The sequence below is a fragment of the Moschus berezovskii genome, chromosome 8 (genome assembly GCF_049115385.1).
Source record: "Moschus berezovskii isolate FMDL1 chromosome 8, NW_MosBer_1.0, whole genome shotgun sequence".
Classification (NCBI taxonomy): domain Eukaryota; kingdom Metazoa; phylum Chordata; class Mammalia; order Artiodactyla; family Moschidae; genus Moschus; species Moschus berezovskii.
In genome coordinates, this window is record NC_142467.1 from 98,023,336 (window position 1) to 98,046,670 (window position 23,335).

Below are 23,335 nucleotides of genomic sequence, written 5' to 3' on the forward strand. Positions count from 1 at the left end.
GATGCCACGCTACAGGCTCAGGAGGAGGTTGCCACAGGAGCCAGCTCAGTAGCAGCTGGCAGTAGCCAGATTCCAGGGTGGCTGGGAGGGAACAGTGAGGAACAGAGGGATCGAGAAGAGGTGGAAATGGGAGAGAGATGGGGTTTCCCCAACCCAGAAACCTTGGTCCTTCACTGAACAACCTCTTGTAAGAATGCTCAGCTCTGTGGGCCTCAGTTTTCTGCTCTGGAAAATGGGATCGTAGTGGTGCCAGCCTCATGAGGCTTCAGTGAATTCCAGTGTGTAACTTCAGAGCACTTTAATTCTGACTAGCTTTGCTTACTGATATGAAAGGAACCAGGGTTTCCCTCGTGGCTCAGCCAGTAAAGAATCCACCTGCAAGGCAGGAGACCTGGGTTTGATCCCTGGCTCGGGAAGATCCCCTGGAGAAGGAAATAGCAACCCACTCCAGTATTCTCGCCTGGGAAATGCCATTGACAGAGAAGCCTGAGGGCTACAGTCCATAGACTCACAAAGAGTTGACATGGCTGAGCAACTAAGCATACACACACCCATGAATGGAACCAGCCTAGTGAGCAACAGCCCCATCCAAGGAGACCCACTAGGCGCCAGGCACTATGTAAGTAAGCACTGTTAACACACCATGTCACTGCATCCTTGCAAGTCCTGTTAAGGGTCCATCAGCCCTCAGGCTCAGAGAGGTCAAACAACCTGTTGCAGGGTCATGAGGCAGATGAAATGGACAGAGCTTTGCAGACACCCACCAGAAGCCTGGGTAGGCAGGAAGATGGACAAGCAGGGGACCTAGGCTGGGCTGATCCAAGTCCACACCTTTCCGCCACAGCAGAAAGAGGGCATTTCACCAGAGATACAGCAGTAAAGGAGGAAATTCATGCCGCTGGGAGCAAATCCCCAGGCCACTGGGAAGGTGGGGCAGGGCTGAGCACCCAGCTGGGCTCCACTGAGCACCAGCCTGGTGGCGTTGGGCAAACAGTAAGCCTTTTCTGAGCTGAACCAAGAGAAAATTCGGCTTGGGGGCTGCTAGATGAACCCTTTAACACTGACAACAACAAAAAGAAGAACGTGATGATGACTGTGATGTTATCAGGGCTTCCCTGGTGGCTCAGCAGTGAAGAATCTGCCAGCAATGCTGAAGGCACGTGTTCGATCCCTGGGTCGGGACGATCCCCTGGAGGAGGAAATGGCAACCCACTCCAGTATTCTTGCTTGGGAAATACCATGGACCAGGAGGCCTGGTGGGCTACAGTCCATGGGGTCGCAAAGAGTCAGACACAAGACTTCACAAGTAAACCACCAACCGCCATGACGTTATCATCTGGCAGCCACAGTCGCAAATGGAGTCCTTCCCAGAATGGAGAAGTGGCCCCCCATCTGGGAGGCAGAAGGAAAAGAGGTGGGGGGGAGGAGAGGGGAGAGGTAACCACCCTCAGTGGCCACAGGGCCCATTCTCCTCCATTAGCTTTGTGAATTCTGGAAACAGCCCAGAGTGGAATTTGTCCACTGGACAGATGGGCAAACTGAAACTTCTCGGGACTTCCCAGGGAAGGCTATATCCCAGCTCTTGCCACTGCAGCCTGATCAGGCCAGAAGTTCCTTCTCAGAATCCAAGGAGGACCCCCACCACGCAAGCTTTGGCTTGGGGGCTGGTCCCTATGTTCCAGGGCCCTGCAGGCAACCTGACATGAGCCAGGAAAGACTCCTGGAGAAAGTCTGCCCCCCAGGGTCCTACTTCCAATTCAGAGGAGAGGAGTTCAAGTCTCACCCTTCAGCCCCCTTCTCTTCTGCAAGCTCCTCTCATCCCCTGCCCAGAAGTGGGGTCAGGGAGACGAGAAGGACTGACACCAGGACACAAAGACAAAAGGATCCACTTGGAAGCGAGGAGCCAGCGTTCACCAGGCACCAAGTTGAAGAGGCAGCCCAGGAGAGCCAGACAACATGGTCTCTGAGGGTCAGCCAGCCAGTCAGACAGCACAGGCCAGCTGGGTAATCCAACAGAGGAAGAGCTAAGTCTGTGAGGGGCACGGATGGGCAACCAGACAGGACAGGGCCTTCTGGCTAGCTAGCCAGGCAGCAGGGGGCTGCCCTGCAGTCCTGGACAGATGGACAGCCAAATGGTGGTGGCGGGGAAGTCTATCCAGGGCAGAGAGACACCAAGCCAGACGACAGGAACTGCTCCAAATCAATGAACACCCGGCCAGACCACGGGGATCGGCCCAGTAAATATCCAGGAGACAGGTTCAGGACAGACAGACAACCAGATGGTAGAATTCACCCACTAGAGCTGGGGCCAGAGAAACAGAGGTCTTGCACTGTACTTCCTGGCCCACGCCCCCCAGCGCGTGGGACGCCCCTTAGGTCTGGGCCGGCTCCGCAGCCCCTGCAAGGAGCCCTCCACCCAGGGCGTCCCACAGGGCCCGCCCCCCTGTCCCCGTCCCGGTCGCGGGCACGCAAGCGCCGCAGTTACGCCGGCGGCGCAGGGCGCGCCATTCCCAGTCCGCCCTCCGCGCCGTAGGCCGCCGCCCGCCCGCCGTCGCCACCGAGCTCGCTCACCGGCCCACGAAGTTCTCGAGCACAGAGCTCTTGCCGGCGCTCTGGCCGCCCACCACGGCTATCTGCGGCAGGTCCAGGTGGCAGCTCTGGCCGATGGAACTGAAGGCATCCTGCAGCTTGTTGACCAGCGGGATCAGCTCTTCCATCCCGCGGTTGCCCATGGCGCCGGTGGCCCCGGCCCGAGCGCCCCGCGCTCCTCGCCCGCCCCTGTCCCTCAACGACGCGGCCCCGCGGCGTCCGCAGCCGTTGCTCCCCGCCCGCCCGGGCCTCGGCGCGACGCCCGCTCCCGGCTCGGCCTCACGGTCGCCGCCTCATCCGGTTCTCAAGCGACACCCGACCCGACCGACCTCCCGCCGGAGCCCTGGGGCTGCGCCAAAAACCCTTGCACCAACTCCGATTGGCCGGCTGGGCTGTCACTCCGGCACACAAGCCAATGAAAGTGAGGCATGGGCCGATGCCCGAATGAGCCCGCCCCCTAGGGCCTATTCTCTGATTCATTGGGCGCAAGAACTGTCGCTATTGTTCAAGAGCCAATAGCAGCGGCAAGCGAGTTGTCTGCGGCCGGGAGGCGGTGTTTCGGGAAAAGGCATGTTGGCCCCGCCTACTGGGGGGTGTTCCCGGATAGGAACATCCGCCAGTCTTATTGGCAAGCAGACCTACCAGTCAACAAGGCTGGCCAATGATACTAGGGATCGTTCTTCGCTTGACGCTATCTAGTTCCCTAAAAATTTCCCATTGGTTTATATAAATATCACTCCCTTCCATCACCCAATAATCCAAAGAGGGTGGGATTTAACATCCAAATCTTGACTCTGATTGAAAGCTGTATCTGTCCATCAAAGAACCTCCTCCCGTTCTAGCTTGTGAATGTTGTATGTCAAGTAGGGTCTTCTGGAGCAGAGAATAGGTCCACAGTACGCGGCAACGCGCGCCGCCTTGTGGTAGGACTCATCGCTGATAGTCACTTGTGCTCTAAAGAAAACTACAAGTCTCAGAATGCATCTCAGCCGCGAGCTTGTAAATCAGCTCCCTGCGCGGGGTCCCAACATATTTTGACGGTCCCAATATACTTTGAAAGTCAAGCGGTTAGTGGTTCCTACGGAGAGGTAGTCTAGCGAGGCCACGGTGGATCCCACTTTCATTCCTGTTAAGTCATGTCTCCATGCCCTTGCAAACGCCGTGCTTGCTCCTTGGAACACCTTCTGTTCAGGCCTCTCTTGATGCGGCTAATGCTCTAACGTTGTTCCCCTACCTCTTCAACCTTGGCCCACCTTGGATCTTTTCGAGTACCCAATGAAACTCAACGGATCCTCTCCCTAGGAAAAGCCACGTTATTTTGCAGGCAAAATGGAGGGTTCTGAGAATTGATGCTTTTGAACTGTGGTGCTGGAGAAGACTCTTGAGAGTCCCATGGACTGCAAGGAGATCCAACCAGTCCATTCTAGAGGAGATCAATCCTGGGTGTTCATTGGAAGGACTGATGCTAAAGCTGAAACTCCAATACTTTGGCCACCTCATGCGATGAGTTGACTCACTGGAAAAGAGTCTGATGCTAGGAGGGATTGGGGGTGGGAGGAGACGGGGACGACAGAGAATGAGATGTCTGGATGGCATCACTGACTCGATGGACATGAGTTTGAGTGAACTCTGGGAGTTGGTGATGGACAGGGAGGCCTGGCGTGCTGTGATTCATGGGGTCGGAAAGAGTCGGACACGACTGAGCGACTCAACTGAATTGAACTGAACTGAAAACTGGGACTCTTGATCATCTGGAAAAGAGGCCAGGAACGAACTTTAAGACAAGTGATTTGATGACTCTGGGCATAGACAAGCCAGAGAGAAGTAGCTCAGTAAGGAGTTAGCAGCAAAGAAGATGGGGAAGTAGTCTGACTGGGCCAGGCAGTAACAGGAAAGTGGAGAAACAGGGGTAAAAGAATGACAGAGTGGTATTGCCTGCTTCATGACCCAAAACTGCAAGTCTCAGAGACAAGCAAAAAGACTGACAGTGTTTGGCACTGCAGCCTTGATCACGGTGGCAGAAACTTGAAATACCCTAACTGCTCATCCATGGAGCTCATTAAATAAACACTGCGTAGCATCCATAAAACAAAACTGAGTAAACTTTCATGTACTAAAGTGTAAACAATTTGAGATACAGTATACTATGAGACGGAGAAGGCAATGGCAGGGCACTCCAGCACTCTTGCCTAGAAAACCCCATGGATGGAGGAGCCTGGTAGGCTGCAGTCCATGGGGTCGCTACGAGTCAGACATGACCGAGTGACTTCACTTTCACTTTTCACTTTCACACATTGGAGAAGGAAATGGCAACCCACTCCAGTGTTCTTGCCTGGAGAATCCCAGGGACGGGGGAGCCTGGTGGGCTGCCGTCTATGGGGTCACAGGGTCGGACACGACTGAAGTGACTTAGCAGCAGCAGCATACTATAAGAAAGGGCGGGGGGAAGCAAGGTACATGAAGAAGGAAATGGCAACCCCCTCCAGTACTCTTGCCTGGAGAATCCCTTGGACAGAGGAGCCTGGTGAGCTACAGTCCATGGGGTCGCAGAGTCGGACATGACTGAGCGACTGACACACAAAATTGAGGCGATACTTGATGGCGCAGGGTACACTTTATCTACTCTCCTATCTCCTGCAGGAAGCAGTATGGAGCAGGCAGCGCCTGGGAGGCAAGATGGTTCCCCTACCCCTATCCCGTCTGGAAGTCTTGGGGCCTCAGTGCTTCTAACAGCTGGCCTTGAGCAAATAAAAGACTAAGTTGTTTACTGGCCAAAAAAAAAAGAAAAAGCATGTAAAAGATGCTGACATTCATTAAAAAAATGTACACATGGAAAATTTATGGATACACAAATTGAGAAAAAGTGTTGAATTTTTATGATATATGACTGTACATCCTTCTACACGTGTTACTTTTCAATTTAAACACCACAGCTCAGAGCACCAGCTCTATAACTGGCCATATCTGGATTAGATCCTGGGCCTGTTTCTTTGATGGGAGATAATGATCAAGTGACTTCATTTCTCAGTTTCCTTATCTGTAAAATGGGAAACCATAAGGTTGCAAAAGTTAAATACATTTGACAACTGTTTAGAACAGTGCCAGGCATGGTGTAAGCACCTTCTTAGCTGTTGTTTAGTCAGCTACGTCGTGTCCAACTCTTTCGCGATCCCATGGATTATAACCTGCCAGACTCCTCTGTCTGTGGGATTTCCCAGGCAAGAATACTGTGGTGGTGGTTTAGTCGCTAAGTCGTGTCTGACTCCTGCGATCCCATAGACTGTAGCCTGCTAGGCTCCTCTGTCCACGGCATTCTCCAGGTAAGAATACTGTAGTGGAATTTCATTTCCCTCTCCTGGAGATCTTCCTCAGGGATCTTCCTGACCCAGGGATCAAATCCATGTCTCCTGCATTGGCAGGCAGATTGTTTACCCCTAAGCCACCTGGGAAGCCCTTTAAGCACCTTCTGGATCACATGTATTATCATCACTGTGTTTACTGACAATGAAATTAAGCCACAAGTCTGAAGAGTCAAGGCTAAGAGCCAGACCTCTGGAGCCAAGCTGCTACTTCCTTAATGATGACCTTGGGCAAGGGATTTCCCCCTCTCTGGACTTGTTTCCTCATCTATAAAAAGGGGAGGACAAGAATCTTCATGCCACCTACCCCCCAGGATGGCTTGGGGGTCTGAGTCACAGGAAAGGGATGCAGCTCCGACTCTAGGCATTACCTACAAGCTGGGTTCCCAGACACCAGTGCTGCTATGGTTACTTATTGTCAGTGGGGGTGGGACTGGGGACTATGTGTCTGTCAACTACAAACTCACCTTTGCCAAGGGCATTGATCATCTGCCTCTGCAGAAATTGAATCTTTGCTGTTGCAGCTGTTGACCTTCAACCCGCCCTGAAGGGAATTCAGGGTGCAGAATGAGGCCCTTCGTGCACCAGGGAAACTGGTGGAACAGGTCTTTAGGTTGTTATCGTTCAGTCGCCAAGTTATGTCTGACCCTTTGCGACCTCATGGACTGCAGCACACCAGGTTTCCCTGTCCTTCACCATCTCCCGGAGTTTCCTCAAACCCATGTCATTGAGTCTCCTGCCCTCAATCTTTCCCAGCATCAGGGTCTTTTCCAGTGAGTTGGCTCTTCATATCAAATGGCCAAATTATTGAAGCTTCAGTTCAGCATCAGTCCTTCCAAAGAATATTCAGGACTGATTTCCTTTAGGATTGACTGGTTTGGTCTTCTTGCAGTCCAAGGGACTCTCAAGAGTCTTCTCCCGAACCACAATTCTAAAGCATCAATTCTTTAGCACTCAGCTTTCTGTATGGTCCAACTCTCACATCCATACATGATTACTAGAAAAAAACATAACTTTGTCTAGACAGACCTTTGCAGCTAACTGATGTCTCTGCTTTTTAATACACTGTCTAGGTTTGCCATAGCTTTTCTTCCAGGGAGTAACTGTCTTTCAATTTCATGGTGGCAGTCACCATGTGTAGTGATCTTGGAGCCCAAGAAAATAAAATCTGTCACTATTTCCACTTTTTCCCCATCTATTTTTCCAGTAGTCTTATCAGGCCACCTGATACAAAGACCTGACTCGTTGGAAAAGACCCTGATGCTGGGAAAGATTGAAAGAAGGAAGAGAAGGGAATGACAGATGATGAGATGGTTGGATGGCATCACCGGACTTGATGGACATCAGTTTGAACAAGCTCTGGGAATTGGTGATGGACAGGGAAGCCTGGTGTGCTGCAGTCCATGGGGTCCCAAAGAGTTGGACATGACTAAGCGACTGAACTGACTGATTTGCCTGAAGTGATGGGACTGGATGCCATGATCTTAGATTTTTGCAAGTTGAGTTTTAAGCCAGCTTTTTCACTCTCTTCTACCCTCATTGAGAGCCTCTTTAGTTCCTCTTCACTTTCTGCCATAAGAGTGGTATCATTTGTATATCTGAAGTTGTTGCTATTTCTCCTGGCAATCTTGATTCCAGCTTGTGCTTCATCCATGCCAGCATTTCTCATGATATACTCTGCATATAAGTTAAATAAGCATGGTGACAATATACATCCTTTATGTACTCCTTTCCCAATTTTGAACCAGTCCATTGTTCCATGTCTGGTTCTAAGTGTGGCTTCTTGACCTGCAAACAGGTTTCTCTGGAGACAAGTAAGGTGGTTTGGTATTCCCATCTCTTTAAGAGTTCTCTAGTTCATTGTAATCCACACAGTCAAAGGCTTTAGCCTAGTCAATGAAGCAAAAGTACATTTTCTGGAATTCCCTTACTTTTTCTATGATCGAATGGATGTTTGCAATTGATCTCTTGTTCCTCTGCCTTTTCTAAATCCAGCTTATACAACTCTAAGTTCTCAGATCATATACTTCTGAAGACTAGCTTGAAGGATTTTGAACATGACCTTGCTAGCACATGAAATGAGTACAATTGTACAGTAGTTTGAACATTCTTTAGCATTGCCTTTCTTTAGGATTGGAATGAAAATCCCTCTGCTCCACAACAAGAGAAGCCAACACAAGAAGCCAGTGCACTGCAACGAAGAGTAGCCCCTACTTTCTGCAACTAGAGAAAGCCCTCATACAGGAGTGAAGAACCAGCAGAGCCAAAAGTAAATAAATAAAAGCAATGGTATTTCTCTCCCCTTTGCCCAGGCCCTCAGGGAAAAGAAAAAGTGGGGAGCAGGGGAAATGCCTTTTGAACTCAAGAAGAAAAGACTTAGATTTTTGGTTCAGTCTTTATGTAAAAGTTCACTTGTAAATGAACTATTTTAACTGACTTGAAAGTAAGTACTTACAAATTAAATCTATAGAAAATTGAACAAGATAAATTTTAGGATCCATGATCTGGGAAATAATCCAGTACTGAGTTGATATTTGCTACTGAAGATGGCTTAACTTTGTTGCTTTGATTAATATACACATGTCTAGAGTTACCAGTGTTAAGTATAATATTCCTGTTGTACCTAGGTTTACTGGAGGTCAAATAATATCTTATTCTACCTGTTACAAGTTTGTCCACAAGAACTCAATGTGGAAAAAAACTTTAAGGAAATTAAGATATTTGTTTTCAGTAAAAGGTGTGAGGAATAAAAAAATACTGAAAAGAGTTATGCATGATCAGGATTTCCTAAGAGTGGATTGAATTTAATTGGGTAAATGACTCTTGTTGGGAGTATGCGAAAGGCTTGGATTTAACTTTTTCTTTCTGTTCAAAGAAAAGTTTTCTTGGAATGACATTTTTGATAACAGATTTTATTAATTTCTTTGCCTTCAAGTGATTTTTACTTGCTTTCGAGATCTCTGGTTACTTTGGTTAAGGAATAAGTATTGTCACATGGTGACATTTAACCATGTGTTTTAAAACTTTTTGATTAGTTTCCCAAATATCAAATTTTAATTAAAATTATTTTGATTTCTAGCTAACTTTGGCATGTTTCAGAGGGCCCCCTGAAACATTCCAAAAGGAGATATTAAACTAATTAGGCTCATTTGGTAGGTTGAAGTGCATGGGAAGTAATCAATTGAGTAATCAATCTCCTCAGGTTATATAGTGTGGTAAATGCTACATTATCTATATTAAGATAACCTATAAATTACATGGAGTGTGTAAAATTCTGATATGTCCTGGTAAAATGTTATCAGTCATAATTCTAGTTACTATCTTGAAGTGTTGTCACAGCCATAACCAAGTCTCTTTGTCAACTGCACTGTAATCAGATTTTAAGCACGCCTTATTAAGTCTTCCACCATTATAGACAGTTACGGTTTTATTCTGATGTTTTTTTGCAAAAATGTATGGAGAATCCCAGGGACGGCGGAGCCTGGTTGACTGCCGTCTATGGGGTCGCACAGAGTCGGACACGACTGAAGCAACTTAGCAGGAGCAGCAGCAGCATCCTCTTTTAAGATTTACAGAAAGGACTTTTGGATAAATACAAGTTTCTGACTTTCAAACCATAATGCTGAACTGGGTAAGAAATGAAAGGATTCTAATGGGAAACCTGATGGCTTCACAGATTAACAAAAGGACTGAATGAATTCATGAATATGCTTGTAACTTTTATGGTTTCTATCTGAAAAATTACTGGTTTGAATCTGTGTTTTCCAGGTGTAAGGAAAATCTCCCCCTCAAACTAATTACAACCTATAGCAATTTGGTAAAATTATACTTTTGTAAGCAAAATTGAAACATTTACCTTTCTATCTGACCCCTCCAGAGATCAGAAACTTTTAGGTTTCCAGTTAGCTTTATCAGGTAAGTTAGAATGGCTACATCATCACTAACAGATATAGAAATCTCAAGGAATTTTGGAGACTTTGAGAAGGGAGGAAATCACTTAAACCTGTTAGGTGAAATCTATGATTAGCCTTTGGCATGATTTTTCTAGCCCTGAGAGGTTTTTTTTAAAGTTCAGTCCAAGACTCATTTTATAAGTTTCAGCAAGGAAAAAACAAAGAAGTCTTTCATTAATTATGTTTATATAAATCATCAGGCAAAGTTTATTGAAATCAGACTTGTTTCACAAACAAACTAGTCTTAATTTGGTCATATTTGGTAAAAATGAGGGTATTTTTAGGGAGAAAAAGATGGTTCAATGAATGTTAAACCCTAGTTTTGTTACTGGAGGTCTGTATCTACTAAGACTCATCTTCTGGATAGCTCTTTGCTGTTATGCTATATTAATGTAAAATAATTGAATTATTAAAGGATACTCTAAGTTTGTTTCTGAAGCTGATTTCAGTAATCTTTGGATGAAGATCAGATGCCTCATGACCTGCAACCAAGACTGGAAAAAGACATCATTTAAAGGACTGTCTCCAACCTGGGTGGAAGGACCTTTTATCAGAGGCTAAAAAGGTCCTTTGGTCCACTCTACCAGGATAAGACAACATCAAAAGCAGACAGCTTGCCCAAGATGCTAGACCTGATTTGTATGATCATTTATAGTGTTTTCTTGACTTCTTGGACTTTTGCATATAAATCAAATGTTTTCTCTCATGGACAGGATCCTGTGCTAGTTTTAAAAATCAATGGAATTACTGGGTTTGTGGCCAATTACCTGTGTCTAGTATTTCTGGATTACCTTGGTGGGTTTCTCCCCCTCAAGCCTCTGAGTAGATAGACCTTAGGAAATTTATTTTAGGAGAGTCCAGTCCTGTTCTTTCTACTCATGATATTACTACTAGATGGGATCCTCTCACCTGGCCAATTAATGATACTTGCTCTGACCCTGGCCATAGATTTAAATTTTCTTTTAGGCACACTCAAACTCTATCAGAATGAAAACCTGAGTCTCAATCAAAAACTGTAACATCTCATCTATTACAGGAAAACTCCCATAATGGGATGGATCTATATCATTAACAGCAGGCTGGGGTCATTTAAGTATTCAGTTCAGTTCAGTTCAGTCGCTCAGTCTAGGCCCCCCTTTATCTTAGGAACAATTAAATTATATCCTTAAATTTAGGCTAATCAGCCTAGCAACACTAGGAAATTGGGCTGAGAATCTTAAGGACGGTGCAAATATGTCATTTACCTAGAAATAATAAAGATGGGTACAGAACAGACTAAGTAAAATGACCTAAGAATATACTGTGTGCTTAGATGATAAGTTATGTCTGACTCTGCAACCCCATGGACTATAAACCACCAGGCTCTTCTGTCCGTGGGATTTTTTAAGGCAAAAATACTGGAGTGGCTTGCCATTTCCTTCTCCAAGGGATCTTCCTGACGCAAGGATCGAACCTGGGTCTCCTCTGTCTCTTGCACTGCAGGTGTATTCTTTACCCGCTGAACCACTGGGAAAGCCCAAGAATATACTGGGTTGCACCTAACAGAAGTTCAGGGTGTGCAGGAAGTCAGGCCCTTAATTCTTTTATGACTTTGATAATACTGCTAGCTGTGCTTAGTAGCTCAGTTGTGACTCTTTGCGACCCCATGGACTGCAGCCTGCCAGGTTCCTCTGTCCATGGAATTCTCCAGGCAAGAATACTGGAATGGGTTGCCATGCCCTCCAGAAGGGGAATCTTCCCAACCCAGGGATCAAAACCAGGTCTCCCACATTGCAGGCGGATTCTTTACCGACTGAGCCACTAGGGAAGCCCAATGTTGCTAGCTCTGTTATTTGTGTCTGCCAGTTTTTCAAAATTGTTGTTTCTTACAATTATCAAATATGTAACTGAGCCTCCAATGAAAATAATGATGACTAGATGACTTTCAGCAGTTGATGAAACATATAGTTCTGCATACCTTCAACTATTAAAAGAGTGTAACTCTAGTTACGGGAAGATGCAGTAAGAAGGAATATTTTCCTGGACCATAACTAGAAGACAGGTGTACAGAGAGCTTTGACTATTAGGACCTAGTCCAGTAATAGCACGCTGAGTGGCTTATCAATAAAATCTTCTCCAGAGAGCATTCCTAGTAGCATGGGACGAAATGGTCATGAGATGCCGCCCCAAGTATGGCTGAATCTATTACCATGATGGGGACCTGCAACTGTCGCTTGCCAAGGACATTTGCCAGCTGCCTCTGCGGAGACTGGATCCTGTGCTGTTGCAGCTGCTGACCTTTGACCTGCCCTGAAGGCAATGGCAAGCCACTCCAGTACTCTTGCCTAGAAAATCCCATGGATGGAGGAGCCTGGTAGGCTGCAGTCCGTGGGGTCGCTGAGGGTCGGACACGACTGAGCAACTTCACTTTCACTTTTCACTTTCACACACTGGAGAAGAAAATGGCAACCCACTCCAGTGTTCTTGCCTGGAGAATCCCAGGGATGGGGAGCCTGGTGGGCTTCCGTCTATGGGGTCACACAGAGTCGGACACGACTGAAGTGACTTAGCAGCAGCAGAAGGGAGTTCAGGCCAGAGAACAAGGCACTCTCTGCTCCAGGGAAACATGGAACAGGTCAGATATTTTCAGGAATTGATTTCATGATCCCAATCCTTGCATCTCTTCAGATCTGGAAAAGCACTAAATCCCTTCATGGTGACATCAGCTCCTCCTTACTTGCAGAAAACCTCTTGTAAAATCAGTGCTTGAATGCCTTGAAGAACTCCTTCACCAAAATCATATATACTGACCTCCCCCTACACTGCCTCTTCCGAGCAGTCTCTCAGCGCTATCTGAGGTTCTGTCTCCTGGGCTGCAGTCCTCATTTTGACCCAAAGAAAGGTTAACTCACAACTTTCACCTTGTGCATCTTTTTTTTTAGTTGACAGGCCCCAGTGACACTCAGACCAGAAAGGGGACCGAGACAGGCCACTTCCCCAAGAAGACACAGACATACTCTATGTTGTAATTAAAAAAAAAAGTCCTTCAATATGTTCCATCCCCTCCTCTTCCCTCCCTCCCCCCAAGCAGGGTCAACCCAGGGTGATCCCCACAGAGGCCAGGGCTTCAGTGGCCCAGGTGGGACAGAGGGTGGGGTCCCCATACATGGCGCTCATGAAGTCCCTCACGAAGGCAGGAAAGCGTTTCTCCACAATGCTGGCTCGCACAGCGCTCATCAGCTGCAGCTGCAGGGTGGGAGCAAGGCGGGAGGCAGGTCAACCATCAGCCTCCAGCCACCAGGAGCACACCCCCACCCCTGGCCTTGCCCCGCTCAGCCGCAGGCCCACCTGATAGGCGATGTTGTGAACGGTGAGGTGGTGCAGGGCCGCCGTGTTGTCACTGTGGAGCAGGGTGTGCAGGAAGGCCCGGCTGTGCCTGGGGACAAGAGGAAGGGGGCGCGGGGGGGGGGGGGGCTCGGTGGGGCCAAGTCCCACCCACCCCCGCCCTGCCCCCACTCCTGCCCCCAGGCTCCATCCTCTCCTACTTCTGGCAGGTGGGACAGCCACACTCTGGGTCTATGGGGCGGAAGTCCTTCTCATACTGCTTCTTCTTCAGTTGCAGGCTCCCCGTGGGCACTAGGGCAGAACCGAAGCGCTGGCAGCAGGGAGGGGAGTCAATTAGGTTTTCCCCTGCCCGGCCTCACCTCTACCTCAGCCCCGCCCCCGAATCCCTCCCCAGTTCTTCCTCTGCCCCGGGCCTCACCGCTGTCCGTGTAGGGAAGACACAGTCAAACATATCGCATCCGAGAGCCACGCAGACCACCAGATCGGTGGCATAGCTGGGGGGGGCGATGGGGACACAAGCGGTGGGGGGGCAGCAGAGAACCTCAAGCTCTGATCACACTCCCAGGGCGCCCCTCCTCCCAACATGGGCACCTGCACCCCCAGCAGAGGGCTAAGTCCCCTCCCAGGCAGGGCTGTGTCTTTCCCCGGCCCCTGACACCCTGGGGCAGGGGTTCCCACAGGCAGGGGTGGGGGTGGGAGGCATCCCCCTCTCCTCCACGCACCCGACCCCCATCAGGTAGCGGGGCTTGTCCTTAGGCAGCCGCGACGTGCTCAGCGCCACCATCCTCCAGAACTCGCCCTTGCTCTCGCCCCCGCTCAGGCCCCCGATGGCGAAGCCTGGCACATCTCGCTTGGTCATCTCTGGGGGTGGAGGGGCAAGGACAGGAGTGATCAGGCAGACAGAAATAGGCCTCAGTCTCCTCCTCTTCACCCCCAGGAGAGAGTGGGTGTGTGTGCATGTGTCTGTGTGTCCTGGGGCTGCTGGTGATGTCAGCTACTGTCTATAGAATGCCTGCGACAGCTCAGGCTCCCCTTCAGTCACACTGCCTCAGCCGAAACCCAAGACAAAGCCAGCTATGTTTCAGAATTTTCCAGATTTTACAACCGTGCACATCCTACATGAGGAATAACAGCCTGCCATCAAATGCTGTAATGTTTTGACAGCAAAATGTGTAGACTCCTAACAACTGGCGTCAAGAGGTCTGGTCTTGCCACCAAATGAACTGCAAATCCCTGAAGGTTTTGGATATGAGAGGTGGGCAAACTGGGACTTCCCTGAGGTCCAGTGGTTAAGACTCTGTGCTTCCTATGCAGGGAGCACAGGTTTGATCCCTGGTTGGGGAACTAAGATCCCACGGCCAAAAAATTAAATTAAAAAAAAAATACACAATCTTCACAAGAGTACATAGTGATGCCAGGTGCAGGCGGGACACCTTGAACAAATTTCCCCTTTATTCATCACTTTGACCCCTTGCCACTGGGAATGGGTTTCCATTTTTACAGAGAAAGAAAGGCTCAGAGAGGTCAAGCCACTAGCCCAAGGGTGCACAGCTGTGAGGCAACAGATCAAGGGGTTGGATCCAGTTTTGTGGACTCCAGAATGCAGTCCTGCCTATGACACCTCACTGCCTCTGAACCCCCATCTCTGCTTCCCCTTTGTCTCGAAGGCCACAGCCTTGGTTCAAGCCCTCTGTCACCCACCCCGCCGCCCTGGCAACTCCTCCAGCTTCCTCTCTGGACCTTATGCTTCCCATCCCAATGGGGTTTTTCTCCCACTCAACAGCCCTCCATGGCTCCCCAGCACCTCAGTGTGGTGTCCCAGGCCCTGCACTGTCGGCACAATGCCTCGGGCCCAACCCTTTGTTCCTGACCTGCTACCCAGGGTCAGAGCAGCACAGTGCATGAGTTAACACTGTAGGCTGCAGAGCCCCAAGTCTGGGTACAAACCCCAGCTCTGAAACGTCCAAGCTGTGTGACTGAGAGTGTGGGAACTTAACAGCCCTGTGCCTCAGTTTCCCCTTCTGTGAGAATCTGCAAGTCCCCACTTTACAGGATCTTTATGAAAACTCCATCGGACAATCCATGAAGAGCACTTGGCAGAATGCCTGGTGAACACCTGGAAACTGATGTGTTCTGTGTGCTAAGTCGCTTCAGTCGTGTCTGACTCTGTGCGACGCTATGGACTGTGGCCCACCAGACTTCTCTGTCCATGGGGTTCTCCAGGAAAGAATACTGCCATGGGTTGCCATGGACTCCTCCAGGGGGTCCTCCCAACCCAGGGATTGAGTCTACGTCTCTTCTGTCTCCTGCATTGGCAGGAGAGTTCTTTACCACTAGCGCCACCTGGGAGATTGATAACTATTGTTATTCTCCTAACGCTCACTGTTCCATGATGCTCAGGGCCTTTGCTGCAGCCATTCCTTCCACCTAGAATGCTCTTTTACCTAGTAACAACCACTCTTGGGAATTCCCTGGCAATTCAGTGGTTAGGACTCCGAGCTCTCACTGCCAAAGGCCAGGGTTTGATCCTTGGTCAGGGAACTAAGACCCCACAAGCCCCAGGGTGTGATCAAAATTAAAACAAAAAAACACCACCACTCTCTAAGCATGCCAGGCCCATGTGGGGCTCTCTGTGATAGAAAAGCCCTGGTCCTGTTGGCATACGGCTTTACCTTCAAGGCACGTGGCTCGGAGATCCGCATCCAGCCCCCCCTGGATGATGGCAAAGAGGTTCTGCTTGTCTGGCCGTCGATGGGCTGCTATGCACCGATCCAACCAGCGGATTGATCTGCAAGAGGACCCTGGTCATGAGCTCTAGGGACCTGTTGAGGGGCAGGGTCTGCAGGACCAGGAAGCCCTCCCCCTCCACACACCCACCCACCCACCCACCCACCCACACACACACACACACACACATACCCCCCACACACACCTGTACATGGCCTCTTCCACACGGGGCCCCGTCACAGTACTGCTGACCACATCATCCAGCTGCATAATGATGTCTGAGCCTGGAGAGACAGGACCACAGTCACTGGGAAAGTCCCCATGTTGAGGATGAGTGGGACCCCATAAGTCCCTCTCCAGGTCTTGCTGACTTCCACTTAACCACACCCAATCTGTTTATACAGCAACCAAAGGAAGTATTTCAAAATGCCTATCTGGGGTGGGGGGTAGCGGGGGTGCTTCCCTGATGGCTCAGTGGTGAAGAATCTGCCTGCCAAGCCAATGCAGGAGACATGTGTTCAATCCCTAGTCCGGGAAGACCACACATGCCGCCGAGCAACTAAGCCCGTGCATCACAACTACTGGGCCCTTGCCCTGGAGCCTAAGAACCCTAGAGCCCGTGCTCCGCAGCAAAAGAAGCCATCACAGTGAAAAGCCTGCTCGTCGATGAAAAACCTGCACAGCAATGAAGACCCAGTGCAGCCAAAAATAAAGTAAATAAAAATGTTAAAAAAAAACAAATGCACACCTGGGAACTTCCGTGGTGGTCCAGTGGTTAAGAATCGGCCTTGTAAAGCAGGGAATGAGGGTTTGATCCCAGGTCAGGAAACTAAGATTCCACATGCCTTGGGGCAACTAAGTCCGTGCTCCACAGCTAGAGACTTAGTGAGCCACAACAAAAGGTCCCACACGATGCAACAAAGATTATGCCTGCTAAAACTAACTCAATGCAGCCAAATAAACAAAATTTAAAAAACAAAATCCACATCTGATTTTGCCACCTGCCAACTAAAACCCTGCCCTGGATATAGAATAAAATCCCACCTGGGGAATTCCCTGGTGGTCCAGGGGTTAGAACTCTGTGCTTTCACTGCCATGGCCCAGGTTTGATTCCTGGTCGGGGAATTTAGATCTCACAAGCCCCATAGTGTGGTGGAAAAAAAAAAAATTCCCACCTCTGCAAATTCATCCTTTAAGGACAAAACAAGAAGCTTCCAAAAAAAAAAAAAAAGAAGCTTCCAGGGTGGCTCAGTGGTAAAGAATCCACCTGCCAATGCAGGAGACAAAAGTTCGATCCCTGGTCCGGGAAGATTCTACATGCTGGGGAGCATCTAAGCCCATGTACCACATCTACTGAGCCTGCACTTCTGGCTTTCAGAGCCAGAAAGCCACAACTACTGAGCCCATGTGCCGCAACTACTGAAGCCTGCACTCTGGAGGCCACTGTCCACAACAAAAGAAGCCACTGAAATGAGAAGCTAGCAGACTGCAATTAGAGAGTGCCCTCGCTCCCAATAACTAGATAAAAGCCTTTGCAACAATGAAGACCCAACACAGCCAAAAATAAAGAAAATAAATTAAAAAAATTATTTTTAAAAAAAGAATACATAAAACGACGTGTGTACCAAGTGATTCCTCATGGTGTGTTGGGCATCTAAGCATCCTTCAACAGGGGTCAAGTTAAGGTTCTTTCCAAAATCCAGAAACTTCTCAAAAATCAAAGGATTTTTCTTGTGCTAATGGGATACTCATGTGGTAGCAAAACTTGACACAGTTGTCATCTTTTAAACAACCCAATTTACCACAAAGATTCGTAAATGTTAATGCAATAAATGTAAAGTGTATACACCATATGACCCAGCAATTCCACTCCTGGATATATACCCAAAAGGACTGAAAGCAGGGTCTCAGAAATATTTGCACAGTCAGTTCACAATAGCAATATTCACCAGAGTTAAAAGCTGAAAGCAACCCAAGGGTCCATCAACAGTTGAACAGATGAACAAAATGGGATAGAGACACCCCATGGAATAAATTCTGCCACACGATGTAACATGAATGAACCTTGAGGACATCATGCCAAGTGAAATAAGCCAATCACAAAAAGACAAATACTGTATCTTTCCACTTATACGAGGTTCCTACAGGAGTCAAATTCATATAGTGGAACGGTAGGTACCAGGGGCTGGAGGAAGGAGAATGGGGAGTGAGTATTCCATGGGGATAAGAGTTTCACTGTGGGAAGATGAAAAAGTTCTAAAGATGGATGGTGGGGATGGTTACACAACAAGGTCAATGTACTTAACACCAATGAACTGGACATTTAAGGGTTAAGATGGTAAATATACGTTATGTGCATCTTATTACAATTTTTTAATTAGAAAAAAAAAAAATGAAGTGTAATATCACAGGGTACTGCCCCAGGCCTCACTGAAGTACTGTGTAATGAACGGTATGTATCCTCTATTATCTTTCTAAAATGTAGGAATTCTGATACCTATCTGGCCCCAAGAATTTCAGATTAGAGACTATGGACTTATAGATCAGAAAAGCTCAACAAAATATTGCCACAATGTGTCATTATAGGAAAAAAGCACAGTGTACCATGCTAGCCAAAGATGGGCCTATGAGAGAAGCAACAAGGATTTTAACTGCAATGCGGTGAGATGTATCAAATACATGTAAACCTATGAGTTCAGGGCAATCCTTAAAAACTAAACATTAGTTTGTCATCAATAGAGAGTGCTAAGTAATCAACCCATGAAAACTAGTAAGAGGGAAAAGAATGAATCCTACTCTTCCTACATGACCGAAATTATTCATACTTGGTCTCCCAGGAGTAGGTGAGAAACTTTTCTCTTTACTGAAGTAATCTGGCTAATAAATGAAGAAAGAGGGACTTCCCTTGGTGGCCCAGTGGTTAAGACACCATGCTCCTAATACAGGGGGCCAGAGTTCCACCCCTGATCAGGGAACTAGATCCCACATGCTGCAACTAAGAGTTCACAAGCCATAACTAAATATTACAGATGTCACAACTGAAAAAACCACAAAAAAAAGATCGCACATGCCCAAACAAAGATTGAAAGGCCCTCTGTCTTTCTAATTGAGACATTTTCATCATTCCTTGTCTCCTTTTTGGACTGCAAGCTCCATAGGTAGTATGGTACCAGAACCCAGGCCCATAGCTATGAGTAGAAACCACAGAATATCTGGATAGAGGGATCTAAAAGCATCAATCTGCTTGGAAGATGGAATGTTTTGAACCTGTTTTCATAGCACTTTAGATTGAGAAATGCTAATTGTCTACATCAAAAAATGTAGGTTATTGATGGAGATGGAAGGGGTCTAAAGCCTCGTCACCCCCATTATTTCAACATATCTTTGCCCAGCTAATTTACTGAGAGAATCAACCGACAAAGGTCTGCATAGTCAAAGCTATGGTTTTTCCAGTAGTCATGTATGGATGTGAGAGTCGGATCAAAAAGAAGGCTGAGCACCAAAGAATTGATGCCTTCAAACTGCCATGTGGAGAAGACTCTTGAGAGTCCCTCAGAATGCAAGATCAAATCAGTCAATCCTAAAGGAAATCAACCCTGAATATTATTCACTGGAAGGACCAATGCTGAAGCTGAAGCTCCAGTACTTTGGCCACCTGATGGGAAGAGCTGACTCGCTGGAAGAAACCCTGATGCTGGGAAAGATTGAGGGCAGGAGGAGGAGGGGTGACAGAGAATGAGACGGTTGGATGGCATCAACTCAATGGACTTGAGTTTGAGCACACTCTGGGAGATAGTGAAGGAGAGGGAAGCCTGGCGCAGTCCATGAGGTCTCAGAGCTGGGAAGGACTGAGCAAGTGAACAAGAATAACAAAGGGAAACAACCGCAATAAAGACAACACTAAAAGCTACTGTAAGTCAGGCACTGCGATAAGAGATCTACCGAAATCACACCATTAGCTTTGTAAACTATCCCTATTTAGGGTGATTAAACTGAGGGTGAGGGCCTTGCCCAAATCCAAGCCTCACCGAAGGAGCAGGCCCATTTCACCTCCACCAGGTGAAGGAGCGACTCCCCAGGATCCGCTCACCTAGTGCGTTCTGGATCTCCACGGACCTCTCTGGGCTCAGAAGGGTCTCATCACCGTCGTAAGGGGAGCGGAAGCGGACGCCCTCCTCCGTCACTTCAGACAGGGACACCAGGGACACCATCTGGAAGCCGCCGCTGTCCTGAGGGAGATCACACCGCAGGGCTGTCAGGTACTGGATGGAGGATATCTACCCCAAGGAATGCCCTCGAACCCCGGCCTCGACTCCGCCTTACCGTCAGCAGATTGTGGGGCCAATTCATAAAGCCGTGGAGACCTTGGGCCTTCTGGATCAGCTCTGGGCCCTGGTTTGGTAGAAGAAAGGATCAGGTTAGGGGTGAGTGCAACCCTGGGTTCAAATGTCGGGGGCGACAGGGTTGGCCAGCTTCCATCCTCGCTGGTCCCTCACGCCCTGCCCAAGGCCTGGGCCACCCGGGACCCTCCATAAGCGTTTGTCGATAGACTTTGGGAGGCGTGCTCAGGTCTAGGGAATCTCCTGGGCTCCTCCACGCTCTGCAGCCGCCGCCCCGCTGAGGCGCAGCCCACCCACCGGCCTCAGACCCAGATGGTAGGTGTTGCCCAAGCAGATGCGGCAGCCCAGCGCGTCCAGTTGCTCGGCCGTGATGCCCTTCATAGTGGCCTGCGTGCCCACTGGCATGAACACTGGAGTAGCCACCGGCCCGTGTGGCAGCCGCAGCTCCCCGGCTCGGGCCCTGGAACGGCTACATTCGGCCACCAATCGCATGATCCGCGGGGCCGACTCCAGCGAAGTCTGGCTGGAGGCTGTCGCCATCTTGCCTACCTTAACCACGTGAGCAGTGGAACATCCTGGGCGGCGCCATGTTGGCTGAGGTCACGTGGCGCGCGACTAGGGCGGAAGCTTGCGGACAGCGTCAGATGAACCATGGAAACGGACGCCGTCCCGCTTCTCTCTCTTCTTTGCGGCAGTGCACAGCCGCAAAGTGTTAAAATTTTCTTGGTTTGGAGGCCCATTCCTGCCACTTCCTCGCAGTCAGAGCCTCTCTAAGGTCTGATTGTATCCTCCATCAAACGACACGAATTATATTACCTAAACATAAGGATGTCTTTAATGTCGAATAACAAGATCTAAGTATATAGATTTTTACACCGTGCCTTACGTAGTCTTTTGTCTTTTTTTGACCGCGCTTCACAGTTTGCGGGATCCTAGTTCCCCAACCAGGACTCCAACCTGGGCAGAGTTCTAACCACTGGACAACCAGGGGATTCTCTGTTTGGTCTGTCTTGATTATTGCCTTGCTCCAAGGGCTTAGAACAGGACATAGCACATAGTACATACTTAATAAGCATCAGTTTATGCAATGAAAGACAGAACGACAGATTTACAGAAGGGGAGACTGTTCGACCATTTATTCAACATTTCTATAGATACATCCCCACTAGTGCCAGCCTCCATGCCGCATAGGGGTGAGAGAGGATGGGTCACGAATTTATTAAGCACTGGCTGTATTTCACTAATAATAACAGCAATGTGAAAGTAAAAGTGTTAGTCGTTCAGTGCTGTCCAACTCTGCGATCCCCCGTGGACTGTGGCCCACCAGGTTCCTCTGTCCATGGACTTCTCCAGGCAAGAATATTGGAGGGGGGTAGCCATTCCCTTCTCCAGTGAATCTGCCCAACCCAGGAATCAAACCTGGGTCTCCTGCATTGCAAGCAGATTGTTTACCTGATTGAGCCAGGGAAGTCCAATAAGTGTTTGAGGCTCAGTCATATCCAACTCATATATATTTTATTAATTTTAGGATTGGAAACGGAGCTGGTATCTATTCTTGCCAGCAGAGGGCGGGTTTGCCCTAGAAGCCTTTCTTTCAGGACCACTGGCCTAAACTGGACTCACCTCAGCAAAACGCAGATCTAGAAGCCTTGGGCTAATGCTACCGGTTTCTCAGTGTGGTGGAGTCCTCACTGAGGCCACGTCTGGAAAACATCCACCAATAAAGCCCACCTTAGGGCTTTTGCATTTGTTATCGCCATTGTCAGCAACATTCATCTGATATACCCATGACTGGGTTATATTCTCACTGCCCCATTCCTCTTGACTTTCCCAATCTTTTTTTAATAATTTATTTTCTAATTTTTATTTTTGGTTGCATCGGGTTTTCATTGCTGTGCTCAGGCTTTCTCTAGTTTCCACAAGCAGTGGCTGCCCTTCATTGTGGTGTGTGGGCTTCTCATTTGGTGGCTTTTCTTGTTGCAGAGCACGGGGCTCTAGGTGCTTGGGCTTCAGTAATTGTGGCACATGGGCATAGTTGTTCCGTGGCATGTGGGATCTTCCTGGGCTTCGGATTGAGCCCGTGTCCCCTGCATTGGCAGGTTCTTATCCAGTGTACCACCAGGGAAACCCCCCAATCTTTTTAAAATATAATTTTATTTATTTATTTGTAGCTGCACTGGGTCTTCACTGCTGCTCAGGCTACTCCCTAGTTGTGGGGTGCTGCCTTCTCATCGGGGTGGCTTCTCTTGTTGCGGAACACGGGCTCTAGGGTGCACAAACTTTAGTAGTTGCAGTTTTAGGGCTCTAGAGCACAGGCTCAATAGTTGTGGCCCGCGGATTTTTTGTTCCCTGGCATGTGGGATCCTCCTGGATCAGGGATCAAAACTGTATCTCCTACATTAACAGGCAGATTCTTTACCACTGAGCTCCCAGGGATGACTTCCCCAATCTTAAGAAACTTCCAGGGACTTCTGTGGTGGTCCAGTGGTTAAGACTTCCAGGCTCCCAATGCAGGAGGTGCAGGTTCCATCCCTGGTCAGGGAACTAGAACCAGCAAGCCTCAATTAAAAAGATCCCACATGCTGCTATTAAGACCCCGCAGCTAGATAAGCAAAAAAATTTTAAAAAGAACCTTCCATCACTGATGAGTGTATATCACATAGCCTGTAAGTCATATTATGCTTTTAAAGACTTCTGTACATTGACAATGCCCACTTTTTTTTTTTCCAAACATTGATCTATTTATTTGACTACACTGGGACTTAGTTGTGGCATGCAGTGTCTTCGATCCTGCAGCATGCAGGAGCCTTAGTTATGGCATGCAAATGAAATCTACTTACTTCCCCATCCAACCATTTCGTCCTTTGTCATCCCCTTCTCCTCCTGCCCTCAATCTTTCCCAGCATCAGGGTGTTTTCCAATGAGTCGAGAATTTAATAAACTTGACTTATGATTGTATTTTATTTAAAGTAGATTTATTTAAGTTTTTAAAATAGATAATACATCATTCAAAAATATGGATAAAATGTATTCTTTGAATTAT

General features: G+C 48.2%; 2 protein-coding genes across 13 annotated transcripts in view; both read right to left on the reverse strand.

Annotated features, from left to right (window-relative positions):
- DNM2 (dynamin 2) overlaps nt 1–2,906 on the reverse strand; it is an 88,904-nt gene extending 85,998 nt beyond the window's left edge. For 6 of the 12 annotated variants that reach the window (XM_055431413.2, XM_055431415.2, XM_055431407.2 and 3 more), the window contains exon 1: nt 2,572–2,905. In XM_055431413.2, coding sequence (XP_055287388.1) covers nt 2,572–2,732 — 161 coding nt within the window. In that variant the 5' untranslated portion in view covers nt 2,733–2,905. Of the gene's footprint in view, nt 1–2,571 lie in introns of all 12 variants that reach the window. The other 6 variants (XM_055431420.2, XM_055431417.2, XM_055431411.2 and 3 more) reach the window with 2 other exon arrangements.
- A 9,625-nt stretch (nt 2,907–12,531) lies between these two features.
- Nucleotides 12,532–20,865, reverse strand: QTRT1 (queuine tRNA-ribosyltransferase catalytic subunit 1). The gene is made up of 10 exons (XM_055430947.2): nt 20,590–20,865; nt 20,276–20,344; nt 20,043–20,181; nt 16,158–16,236; nt 15,898–16,013; nt 13,948–14,086; nt 13,644–13,719; nt 13,426–13,535; nt 13,229–13,316; nt 12,532–13,126 (listed from the first exon to the last, which is right to left on the reverse strand). The coding sequence occupies exons 1-10, from the start codon at nt 20,830–20,832 to the stop codon at nt 12,974–12,976; spliced, it is 1,212 nt and encodes a 403-aa protein (XP_055286922.1). The 5' UTR covers nt 20,833–20,865; the 3' UTR covers nt 12,532–12,973.
- Between the last annotated feature and the right edge of the window lie 2,470 nt (nt 20,866–23,335).